At 35.1% G+C, this 13,453-nt stretch overlaps 2 protein-coding genes across 3 annotated transcripts in view; one reads left to right on the top strand and one right to left on the bottom strand.

Moving 5' to 3' along the window:
• The window catches only part of Ctnna3 (catenin alpha 3), a 1,259,651-nt gene that overhangs the window by 387,824 nt on the left and 858,374 nt on the right, over positions 1-13,453 (top strand). The window lies entirely within an intron of this gene.
• Lrrtm3 (leucine rich repeat transmembrane neuronal 3) overlaps positions 2,086-13,453 on the bottom strand; it is a 152,362-nt gene continuing 140,994 nt past the window's right edge. Inside the window, exon 3 of one of the 2 annotated variants that reach the window (XM_048338866.1) lies at positions 2,086-3,722. In XM_048338866.1, the coding sequence (XP_048194823.1) occupies positions 3,513-3,722 (210 nt within the window). In that variant the 3' untranslated portion in view covers positions 2,086-3,512. The remainder of the gene's footprint in view (positions 3,723-13,453) is intronic. The other variant, XM_048338865.1, reaches the window with a different exon arrangement.

Raw genomic sequence — 13,453 nt, 5'->3', positions numbered from 1 at the left:
AATTAACTAACCCTAAAATGACTGGTGGAGTGGTTCAACTGGTAGAGTGCCTCCCTAGCAGCAAGTACATAACCCTGAGTTCAAATCCAAGTACTAGGAAAAAATGATCATAAAGTCTTCCTTATTAAACATATGTTGAGTTGAACATATGTTCAATTTGCCTTATAAATCTTTTTGGTATAGCCATCCACACAATCTCAGTTAAGTCAGACTTTGTTTTCTTACCTTGTGCTTCTTGACTTTTTTTTTTTTTTTATCTTGGGGTCTACCTACATCCATATCTTGGTAGTGACTGTCCGCATATTTACAAATGATCTTGTATGTCAAGAAATATGTGACTTGCTGTACTTTTAAGCAAAGAATTTTAATGTAAGAGCCCAGAGTACCACACTAAAAAGAATTCCTTTAGCTCATGTATTATACAAACAGAAGGGACTGAGTAGAGATTACTAAACAACATGTCAAATGTTTTCCAGTTTTTATTTTATCCATTATTTCTGAAATGTCTCTAGCTTTGAGCAGAGGAGGCTTTTAGTATAATGGGAAGATTGACAGCCTCTGACTTGTGAGAATAGCTCAACTCTACACATTGTTAGTTCTGTGTTCTTGGGGAAGGCCCGGATTTCTTAGAAATAAATATGTCTTCACAGGATTGTTCATAAAGGAAAATGAGATAATTTATGTGGCTTGTAAACCTCAAAATACTGCATAACTTTATTGGTTGCTCCAACTGCTGCTGTTATTGTAACCATTTTTCAACTGTAGGTAAATAGTTTTTCCAGTGTTAAAATAGGTAAATGACAGGAAGATAGACATGAGGAGGGTAGGTAGCTAGAGAGAGGAAATGGGTTATTATCTAGTGCTGAAAGAGGTTAGAAATAAATTTAGACACAAATTAATATAAATTTCTATATGTGATAAAAAATTTTAAACATCATCTATCCTAACCAGTTTTTTACCACCACTTCCATCTTCTCTCTCCATGTTCCAGCTAATAACCCAGCCTCTTCTTTTCTTGTTAAAGATCCCTTTTGGTTGAGTTTCACATGCAAAAAAAAAAAAAATCCCCAAATTCTGAAATTATTTGCTTCTTTTTGTAGCTTAGGAACTGAGAGACTCAGAGCTACAGTTCCAAGGTGATTGCTTCTATTTGGTTGAACTTAAAATATTTAAGAAAAAAAAAAAGGAGTTGGTATCAGAAAATCCAGGGCATACATCTGTAAGGCTCCTTAGATCCTTAAAATTTTTGAACATCATCATTTTGAAAGTACCTGGAAAAAAGTTTAGCATACTTATTTACACAAATTAATCCACCCTTTTGGATCTTTGCAAGGACAACTTCTAATGAAAAATGTTGCAAATGATATTTTGGTTTACATAATAAAAATTTACATTCAGTTTCAGACCCACAGAGAATAAGTTTATAACTCTGAATTATTTTTTGCAAAGCCAAGCCTCAGTGTTGGGGACTAAAAATACCCACAGTAATTCATTACAAAGAAAACATTGGAAAAATAAAGATTAAGATTAGACTTAAAGCAACAAAAATTTGAATAGCAAATAATTTATGCAAAATATTTTACAAAATCTAAGATGTTAAATATTTGATACAAGCACTGTTTGACATTTAATTACATCATGGATTGCTTCTTCTGGTATTTTGCATCCTGTTTTTCTTTTAGACTTTTGTGTATTTTCAGTAAAAATTTGTTTTATAATTTTAAATTTCTTTCTTCTTGAAGAGACTTAAATTCTCTGTGATAAAATCTGTAGTGGATATAATTTCTTTGGAAGAGAAAAAAATTGTTTAACATTGCTTTCTAGAAATATTTTTCCTTGCTTTTTTGGTGTGTTTGACTCATTAGATTGGCATATTCTCAATTTATTTTTGATGTCATGAGTATAAAATGACCACATAAAGCATTTCTAGTGTAACAGTAATGGAAACCCAAAGCTTTACACTAACAAGATAACTAAAAAAAGGAATGTGCTATGATCATAGATAACCTAGCAGTGTTTCCAGGTAATAACTCTTAGGTAAACATCAGAGACAAGATGATTATTTCAGCCTCTAAAAGAGTCACATTGGAATTAACAATACAATAACATAATCAATAGATGATATGGGTTGATCTCCAATGACTCTCATTTATTTTTAATGTGAATTTTTAGGTGAATCCATTGTGCAGAGCAGTATAAACTATTGGGAACATGGTGAGGATGTTGTTGATCTACTGAGTGAGGATAGGATGTTCCTGCTTCCACCCTGGCTCATAGCTATATTCAATGAGCTATGGATGATCAGCATTCTCCCTTAGGAGAGAATTGGTGTCACATACAATGGGAGAACTTGCATATTTTGTTTTCATTTGAGATGTTCCCCACACATAGTCTCACAGTTCTAAATGAAAAGTTGTCTAAAAAACTGGGCACATTTTGCACTCACTGATGGTTATTTTTAGATAATCCACTTTGGGTTAATTAGGAGAAAAATTGGTACTGTACAATTATTATGCTCTGTCCTCCCACCTTGGTCTGAAAATAATGAGATGTAAAAAAAAAAGTTTTCTCTTGTCACTGCCACCCTCACCTTTCAAGGGTATCAAAGTCTGTTGCTGTGGTTACGGCCTTTGTTTCCAGTGATGTTTTGTCCATACTCCCTGACCCCCAATGCTTACTCAAGAAGAATGAAATAATGAGTCATTCGCTTGGAAATATTTTGTTAAAATATCCCTTTTTATCATTACATTTCACTGCTTAGAAACTAGGCTGTAATTCAAGGCAACAGTTAAGTCTGAGAACTGTTAAAAAGTTCTTTGATTTCTCTCTTCATTTATAAGAAAAACAAAACAAAACACCTGTCTATGTAATTGAAGAACCGCTTACAAATCTGAACAATTAAATCCTTTTTGGTTAATGTATTATTTCTTGGAACAAGTAGATAAAATTTCTATTGCAGTAAGCATGATAAAAAATCGTGCATGTTTGGCACAGCACAGAATTTGGGAATCAAGGATTCAGGGCACAAATGCAGTAACAAAACAATCCCTACAAAACGGAGTAACTTGGAATAACACAAGAAATAAATTTTTGTTAATTTAAAATTTTAGACACTGAAAGGTGTAAGGTTTGTAAAGTGAAATGTAATTAAATTATGGTACTGTACATACCAATTGTTTCATAATTGAAACTTTACCATATGAAAAATACATTAGCTCTGTACAGTTTTTACATGTAGGCAAGATGAGTTTTGAAAAAATGGTTCTTTTCCTTTTGTTTTTCCTCAGGGTCATACTTGTTTAAGTCAAAAAATACTGCACAACTTAGCTAATTACAAAGTGTAGACTTGAAACAATTCATGTCTTCTTTATTTCATGAATCAATCTTGGATTTTTGTTTATTTGAACAGGGGACTGTTTTTTTTTTTTTTAAAGAGTCACAATAAACAAATCTTCCTCATTTTGTCCTTGAGGTTACAAAGTTTGGTAGCCCTTGGCTACCAATTAGCTCAGTTAAGCCAGCTGCTGTTTATGGTCACTGATTCGGCCAGCTGTTGTGATTGTGCTCAGGTCCAGCTCAGTCTCTAGGTGTGTTTCCATCGTATCTTCCTGTGCATTCGTTTCAAAGGACTTATGGGAGAGAAGTTCATGATGCACCCCACAGTAACTTATTGTGGGCTGGTCGTATGCCAGAAAGGTTGACACATTCATTGATAAAGGTATCTGGGAAAAAATGACATGAGAAAAGTCAGTTATAAAAAGACAGACAGACAACTCAGAGACTGTAGTGTGCTGACTTGACTAACCTCCATCTGTCTTTGTTGTCCCTCATTGTCATAAAGGGAGCTCAGTGCTGCAGGGTTTTTTTTTTTTTTATGCTGGTACTGGAACTTGAACTCAGGGCCTTAAACTCTCCCTTAGTTTTCACTCAAGGCCTGTGCTCTACCACTTGAGCCATAGATCCAGTTCCAGCTTTTGCTGATTAATTTGGCTTAAAAGTCTCAGGAAATTTGCCTTAGGCCGCCAGGCTTCCAACTGGGATCTTTGGAGCTCAGCCTGTTGAGTAGCTAAGGATTGTAGGCATGAGTCACAGGTACTGTACAGGCTCTGAGTGAGGTCATTAAACTCCTAAGTAAACCTTTCAGATAAATAGAAGTGTAAATATTTTAAATATGTTAACACTTCATTCACTGAAAAATTTAGGAAATTGCTTTTCCCAACAAGAGTAGAGTTGTGTTTTTGAACTAAGAAAAAATATTATTTGGCTACCTTTAGCATCAGAAATATAATAAAAGAATGGTTCTCAAACTTGGGCTTGCATGGAAATCTCTTCTCTTTTCTTGAACCACCTGTTCCATGCCCCTGTCCTTCAAATTTCTGATTTGGAAGGTCTGGGGTTGAGAATTTGTATATCTTGTGGGTTCTCATTGGATGCTACTGCTATTAAGGCATGTATCTCACTTTGAGAACTGCTTCAGAAGAGCATTGTCTAGTCATGTCATTCTGGTGATTGTTATCCATAACCTCTTAATAGTTAATTTATCATGAAAATTCCTCAAGATAATAATGTCTCTGCCTTGGCCCATGTATCTAAAATTGAGAGTGGGGAGAATTCCTGAAGGGGGTTGGGATCTATGGTTCCTATGAAGGCATGAAAGGATGATTCTACCTTGATGGAAATGGTGATGCAGGAGAGGAAAGACTTCCTTGCAATTGAAATAAGCAAGATCTAAAGATGTAAAGAACAAAGCTAGCATGCCCTTTGTGAATAGAAGGGAAATGTACATGTTACAGACAACAGGTGCTCTTAGATGAAATCAGATGTGAGAGCCTAGAGATCATTTCTTTTTTTTTTTTTTTTTTTTTTTTTTGGTGCCAGAGACTTTCCTACTTGGGCTGGCTTTGAACCATGATCCTCAGATCTCAGCTTCCTGAGTAGATAGGATTATAGGCATGACCTTTTTTTCCCCCTTAATAAGATAAAAATTTATTCAAAAGAGTACATAGCTCTCAGGAATTTTAGGTTTGATCTTGGTTAAGTCTCTGTGAGATAGGATTTTAAGGTCTCCAAAGCTTCAACTGTTGCAATTTAATTTTCACCTTTTGTGGTATGGAGATTGTGGATGTTTCATCTGGTTGTGATGTTTAGAGGTGAGGTTTGTGGGAGATAATGAGGGTTAAACAAGTGATTTGGATGGTCTCCCAGCATGTAATCCTTGTTTTTAGAAGCGTCTGAGAGACCAGACGATACACACACATACACACACACACACACACACACACACACACACAGACACACACAGATACACACAGATACACAGGCACACACACACACACACACACACACACCCTTCCAAAATGGACTAATGCAGTATCCTAATGACAAAATCAAGTTGTTGAAGTTCCTTGAATGAAATTTCTTATCATTCTTGTTGGGTGAGGGAAAGAATGAAATCTCTATATACATCTACACACACACATCTACACACACACACACACAAGCACATAAAAATAAGTCCTTTTTTGCTTTCTGATCTCAGGTGAGATCAAATGAAAGGAAAACAGAATATCTTAGGTCTTTTTCTTTTGTTAGTCAATTCTTAGCTTTCTTTTCCTTTCTCTTTATGACTACACCCCTCTCTGCCTCTTTTTCTATTGCTGCCTTTTTATACAAATTTATTTCTCCTTTAGTAAAAATTGGTTAGGCTAATCTTTCCTTGTTTTCTCCTTCAGCTAAAAAAATTAATTTCTACCAAGGTTTGGTGGCTCAAACCTGAAATCCTAGCTACCTGGGAGGTGGAGGCAAATCCAGCCTAGGTGAAAATTTCTTAAGACTCCATTTCAATGAGTGACTGGGTGTAGTTGTGCACACCTATCATCACAGCTTTTCAGGGAAGCACTTATAGGAGAATCATGGTCCAAGGCAGCTTGAGCATAAAGTAAGACCCTATCAAAAATATAACAAGCATAAAAATCTGGTGGGGTGGTTGAGTGGTAGATTGCCTTCCAAGCAAATGTGAGACTCTTAGTTCAAACCCTATCTAGTATTGCCAAAAAATAAAAACCTTTAATTCATTCTATGGAGATGGTTTGTTTATAAAATGAATATCTCAATGTGTCAAATATGTAAGGCTTAGTCCTTGAGTGCAGGAGTGTAATCTAGTTCATCAGATGAATTGCTGATTCATCCTTTCTATTTATGTGCATTTAAAACACACGGAGCATGAAATCAGCTGATACATGAATAAAATATATCAGTCTTTAAAAAAAATGGCAAAGACCATTTAGAGATCATGAAGAAATGCTTAATAGTAGAATAACATTCTTCCTTTTGAAATAAATAAGAATTCTTTCTCATAAATAACAATTAAATGACATAGCTTAGACAATGAAAACCTATTATGTAAAAGTAATTGTGCGACATGAATATATGAAGTTATGGGGGAGGACAAAAACACAGCAGTTACTAGGTATATGGATTTTGCAGTAACCTCTGGCAAAGCTGTGCTTTGTCATGTGTTATAGGTCATACGTCTATGGGATTTTCTATACTTGTTTTTATTTGCCATAGAAACTTATACCTCATCTAAGCTGTTTCATTCTCATCTGACTTGCAGTCAATTCTACTGTGAATAATCTGTGATTTCTGTGGATAAGATTTATGAAAAACAATATTATATAAATTGCCTATTCTGTGTGTGTTTGTGTGCATGCGCTTACCGTTCCCAGTTGATGTGGTAGGTGCTGCTGGACACCAGAGTGTGAGTCTTCATTGGAACAGTATCAATTGCATAGCTATCTTTAGGGCTTTTTCTTGTTGATATGTCTGATTTTGACATGTCTTATCTTGATATGTCTTATTTTGAAACACTTAACTCGTGATTCTACTGTGTCAATGTCAAAGTATGGTTTTTTTTGTATTTAATACTTCTGAAAATGCAATGCAGATGTATTGTTGCAAGTGACAGTGTGCTTATAGTTGGTGACATCTTAGTCTCAAGACATGGATATATCAGCAAGTGGAATTTAACAGCTAAATATGTGAGTACATCATGGTTTTTGAAAATGGAATAGAATGTGCACTTACAATATGCACACATATTGACAAACATATACAGATCTATATGTACATAATTCAAACATATATACCCAAATGTACAAGCTAATGGTCAATTTGTTACAATTTCAAGGTTAGTTAAATCAGGTATGATAAACTCAAATTTTGGTGACTCATTGATTTTGGAAACTATTATGCTTTAATGTTGTCTGTACAAGATAAATGTAAACATCCATACCCATAGATAGACACATAGTATGATATGTATTTGCACATATATTTTTATTCACATACTTTTTCGTATTGAATTCTGGTAAATCTTTGCCTAGTTATGCAAATTTTGCTCTGGGAATTTTGTTAGAATGGTAAAATATTTTTGCATGAAATATTTGTTAAATTTAAGTAATTCTTTTCCTAATCTGTTACTTGAACTTACTTTTAAAACATGCATGGGATGTTTGATTATTAGTGACTAATCAAGTAGATAAAGTTTATAAATCACTGGCTGGGAATATGGCTTAATAGTAGAGTGCTTGCCTTGCATGAATAAAGCCCTGGGTTCGATTCCTCAGCACCACATATATGAAAATAGCCAGAAGTGGTGCTGTGGCTCAAGTGAGAAGTGAGGGAAAGTGCTCAGGCCCTGAGTCCAAGCCCCAGGACTGGCAATAAATAAATACATAAATAAATAAACCCTCAACTAAAAAAAGAATAGAAGAGTGGTAACTTTAAAGAGGATAGTGGAGAGAATTAAAAAAATATAAATCACTATAGTGCTAGACCATATGTATAGTCTAAATGTTAGGGAATGCACCAAGTAGTTTAGGCATATAGGTATAAGGTCAACGACTTTCTTTTTAAGTATATGTTATTCCTATACCATGTTCAATAAATAAAAGCTCACCAAATACTTTAAATATGACTGTTATGTATATACGTTTAAATTTGATTCAGATTTAAAAGATATAATTTAGTGTTTATTGAGAAAGTGTCACTTATACTAGAAGACGGTTGCTTAGAAAATACTAATACTATCAAATACAAATTCTATCATGAATGCAGATATTGGGTATAATTTAAGCATTGCATTATTTTTCTTATAACTTATGACACAAATATAATGAATCATAACTAGAATAAAATATACTATACTATATAATATAATAATGTATATAGTAATAATGTTTATTATCTGAATTTATATGGGGAGAAATTTTTTGCATCTAATTATGTTAATTGTTTTCAGACCAATTCTTCCTCACAAAAGTATTGCATGTATTGTTTCTGTGACTTTCTTTCTCCATATCAACGTTACAATATATACTGAGCACTTCCTAAGGCAAAGCACTACATATAGCCACCAACAAATTAAAAAGGTCAGTCATAAAGTATGTGACATCTCAAGCAAAATTACACTTCTTGCTGCCCCACAGAAGGAGGATATAATCTGATTGTTGCCAGAAAGGAAGGTTATCATTCTTTTCAAATTGTAGACAGCTGTTTGGGAACAGCATATATGACAATTTGTGATGGCACTATTATTTAAAAGAAGACTAAATAGGAGACGAGTTATTCATATTGTAAATAAACTGTCTAAAATATTTGAATATTAAACTGCATATGTGATTTTTCACATCAGGTCAAACTCTTGGTACTGAGGTTTGAGATACTACTGTGAGCTCAGCAATCTTTCTTTTTTTTTCTGTATTATGTTGGGAATAAATATTCGTGGACCACCAGTGACTGATGGCTGAGTGGCGATGGTGAGGATACCAGCTGGCATTAAACAAACACCATGTGGCTCAGATGCTGGTCCATGTAAATCCCATCTGTCACCCAGTCACAGCAATGCGGCATCCACAATGTCTCCATCAAGTGTCCCGTGACCTGTGCCTTTGTTTTTCCTTCTTGCCTTTGCAGACTAACATGCTCCCTTTCCCTCTCCTTTCTTCCTTCTCCCTTCTCCCCTCTCCCTCCCTTCTTTCTTTTCTCTTCTATCCTCTCTCATTTTCATCCTGATTCTTGTCTTTCTTCATTTTTACCTACCATGTACTGTCCCCATTCTGTTCTACTATTCACTGCCCCAGTTTGGAAAAGTAATCAATTGGTTAGTAGAGAAAATAACCAGTGGGCCTTCCTACCTGGAATGGTTCAATAAAGGTAGTAGGAGATTTAAATTTAATAAGGTCACTGCTTCCCTAGACCTTTTGTTAGAATATCCATAGAATTCTTCTTTTAAAGTACCCTTAATCTTTTGTTTTTCCTCTCTGAGAGAGAATAGTTTCTTTCATTATATTTTACATGAAAAATTCTTATTAAATGAATTGTGGTTTTCTGTATCTCTTTGGACACATTTTTTTCTAGGTAAGACAATTATTACTTTTGCTAGTACTGGTGTTTGAATTGATGGCTAGGCAGTTGCTTTACCACTTGAGTCATGTCCCCAGTCCTTGTAGTTACTTTTTCCAGACAGGGTTTCACACGCTTTGCTGGGGCTTAGACTTGAACCATGATTCATACTGCCCCTTATATATACAGTCTTGTCTCCCCAGATTGTTTTTTTTTTTTTTTTCCTGAGGGCCTCTTTCTAGTTTTTGTATAGGCAGACCTTGAACCTCAGTCATTCTGATCTCAGCCTCCTGAGTAATTGGTAATACAGGCATGCACCACACACCTGGCAGAGGTAATTATTCTTAAGGTATATTTTAAAGGAGATTCAGGCATATGAACACTTAACTTTCCAGAAAGACTTTTCATATAGAATCTGAACTGAAAAATCACAGTCTATGCTATCCTAGTGATAAAAAGTAGTAGCTGACAAATTAGAAAATTTTCCCTTTGGGAAAAATTTAGTTCTGCTAAACTAGGACTGTCTTGACATTGGTGATATTTGCCTAGGCAATAATTTTCTAGTAACTAACTCACAAACAGTGGTATGTGCTTTTAAAATAACAATTATAGATGTATAAGATTATAGATATATGATCATTATTAATGATCATCTTTCCCTGATCATAGACAATATTTAAACTTGTGATTATTAAGGAAAACACTTTAACATGTTTCCAATTTGTGATCAAGACCAGTCATTTTAACTTTATATTCATTGTATGCTTGCACAATTATCTGTGTACATAATGAAAAAAATGCACATATATTTCGCATTTTCTAACCAGCTGGTTAGAAGTTACTTAAGCATCTCTTCTGTGGTAGGAAGAATTATTTTAAGAAGAACATGCTCTGAAGAACAGAAAATGACAGTATATTTTTGGAGAGAATAATAAAAAGCCTGTCTTTCCCTCTCTAGAGCAAAAAGATAGTTTGATGTTATTTTGGAGTAGGCATTTTAGAAAATATAAGTACTTCTGCTAATAATAAGCATAATATCAAAGCATTTTACATATTTTACAAAGGAGATCTTTTTTTCAAATTTTTATTATCAAACTGATGTACAGAGAGGTTACAGTTTCATACGTTAGGCAACAAAGGAGAAGTTTTACTTTTTTTTTTCCAGTTGTGAGGCTTGAACTCAGGGCCTGAGCACTGTCCCTGGCTTCTTTCTGCTCAAGGCTGACACTCTACCACTTGAGCCACAGCACCACTTCTGGCTTTTTCCTTATATGTGGTGCTGAGGAATGGAACCCAGGGCTGCATGTATGTGAGGCAAGCACTCTACCACCAGGCCATATTCCCAGCCCGATCTTTCACTTCTATAAGGTCATATATTATCTACAAAGTATTTCATATCCCTAGGTTGTCAAAATGATGATACTCTAGGAATTTTGCAACTTGTTTTTGATTATCTGCAAATAGTGAAAAGAAAAACAACAAACCAAAAAATCAGACTTGCTTCATGAAGGAATCCTTTTCCCATTACTCTCAGGATATACTTTATATCCATTTTTTGGAATCCAGAGAGCTATAATCTTTGTCTTTTTATCTATTACAATTAATAGTTTTTCAGTAGAGTTGATTTCTACCTTAGTAGTATACAAAATAAGAAACAGACATTACAATATTTTTCCTGTGAACAACAACTCTTTTATTTGGCCCTAATTTTGTGTGAAATGGCTCTCCTCAAGGCCTCTGAATCCTACTGTCTCTTCACCCCAGGGGCCCTATCTCATTCTGGAGCATGTACTAGACTAGACAGCTTTGCCGATCCCCTGTGACATGTCCTTGTGTCTTATTCCCAATGTCCCACAACTTGTCAGTTACTCTCTGGGTCTCAATGATATGTTCCTGCTGGTTCTAACTCTGTTGTTACTATTGTGGCTTAAAGGATTGCTACCCTTGGTTCACCTTAGTGATCGAAGAATGGTTTCCTTAGTCATTAGAGATACAAATGTACTAGACACTTAAAAATTCACTTCCAGAGAAAAATCAACTATAGTTTTACTTAACCAAATATAAGTGATATACATAAAATAGTAAATTGTTTCTTTGTTCCATCATGTTCTTTTTATTGCCTGGGGAAAATAAAACTTTTTGTCTTTGGAAAGATGTGGAATTTGTTTGTTTGTTTGTTTTTTTGGCCAGTCCTGGGGCCTGGACTCAGGGCCTGAGAACTGTCCCTGGCTTCTTTTTGCTCAAGGCTAGCACTCTGCCACTTGAGCCACAGCGCCGCTTCTGGCCGTTTTCTGTATATGTGGTGCTGGGGAATTGAACCCAGGGCCTCATGTATACGAAGCAAGCACTCTTGCCACTAGACCATATCCCCAGCCCCAAGATGTGGAATTTGAAATAAACTTTATTCTGAGAATAATATCATGATATTATTGTGAAGTTCTTAATTTACTCGAATTTTTTTATTTAAAAACATGCTAAGTTATTGCTTTATTTCATTCATTTTGTTGCCTCTACTTTCTATTTTGTACTACATGCTCTAATTTTCTTCACCAGTTAAGGTTTTGCTTGGGTATGTGCAAGTCAATGTTAAACATGCGCTTTGCATATAGGCTAGTAATTTAAATTATGATAAAAAATGAAAGCTCCAGCTAGGTACCACTGATTCATGCCTACAATCCTAATTACTGAGGAGGCTGAGATCAAAGGAGCCTAGTTCATAGCCAGTTCAGGCAGCAAAGTCCTTAAGACTCTTATCTCCAGTAGAACTACTAAAAATAGCCAATGTTCCAAGTGTTAAGGAGCTAGCCTTCAGTTAAAGAAGCTCAAGGACAGTGCTCAGGCCTGTAGATCAAGCCACAGGACTGGAATGGAAAAAAAAAAAAAAAGAAAAAGAAAAAAACCCACACAAAACAAAACAAACAAAAAACTCTCTTTTAGGTGTCATTTGAATAATAGCTAGACTCTTGACTAAAAGTAGCTTTCTTACTGACTAGATTCCCAGCTTGGAAATTTAACTACTAATCATTGTTTTAGTTTCTAAGTGTGGAGGCCATTGATACAATGTAAGAGCAGTCTAAGGAGAAATACCACAAGCGGTGCTAACACCACAGCTCAGGTCTCAGGCTCCACTTCTAAGTCTGTCCAGGTATTATTTCCTGTATTAGTTCACTTTCACTAGGATTTCGGCAGAGATATCTTTTCTCAGTCACCTCCCAGCAGCTGTCAGCATTTGTTTGGTCTGCCTGGACAGGCTTCTAGCACCCTCCTTCTTTACCATCACTGCCATCCACTGAGTGCTATCATGCTTCAAACTGACTTGAGTCATGAGTCTTAAGCCTTCTGTGACTTTGTGCTCTGTGGTAATTAAAATGATTACCGTTTTGCAGTGGAGAAAACTATGACTCAGTTTAAAAAAGTATTCTAAACCCATTCTGGAGTGACAGAAGCAATTACTGGACATCTTAAGTGGTTAATTTTCCTGCCTATTTTTCACACTGGTCTTGGAGCGTAAGAGGTGAACACTGTGTAATGTAACTGATACTGCTTATATGCCTATTCGAGTATTTGGGTCTTTCCTAAGTAAGGTGAATACTGTGACCTCTTACACTACACTGCAGTTTTATATTGCTGCTTTGTGCATGGGGTCCTCAGGGAAGAAATATAATTTAGCAGGGTTCATGATGTGAGTAGATGGTGAAAGCTTAAAAACATAACTCTTTTCTTATTAAAAAATTTACATTGACAAACAAAATATAAAGAGAACTATACAGTCTGGAGAATACTTGAGACTGAGACAAGAACCTTAATTATACACACACATACACACACACACACACACACAGGCAAACAAATGAGATGGTTCAGGGGACATTTAGGAGTAATTTGGAGAAAAATGTGTTGATTGGGAAGTTGATAGGTATTTTCCATTCAGATTAATTTATATATTTTAAACACACTTTTAAAGAAATACACAAAGGTTTAAAATTTTAATCTATGGTTTGATTATTTTGTTTCATATGAAACAAAGCTTGTCAAAATTTCTTTCTGC

The sequence above is a fragment of the Perognathus longimembris genome, chromosome 2, assembly GCF_023159225.1.
Source record: "Perognathus longimembris pacificus isolate PPM17 chromosome 2, ASM2315922v1, whole genome shotgun sequence".
NCBI lineage: Eukaryota > Metazoa > Chordata > Mammalia > Rodentia > Heteromyidae > Perognathus > Perognathus longimembris.
This window is presented reverse-complemented; position numbering and strand designations above follow the sequence as displayed.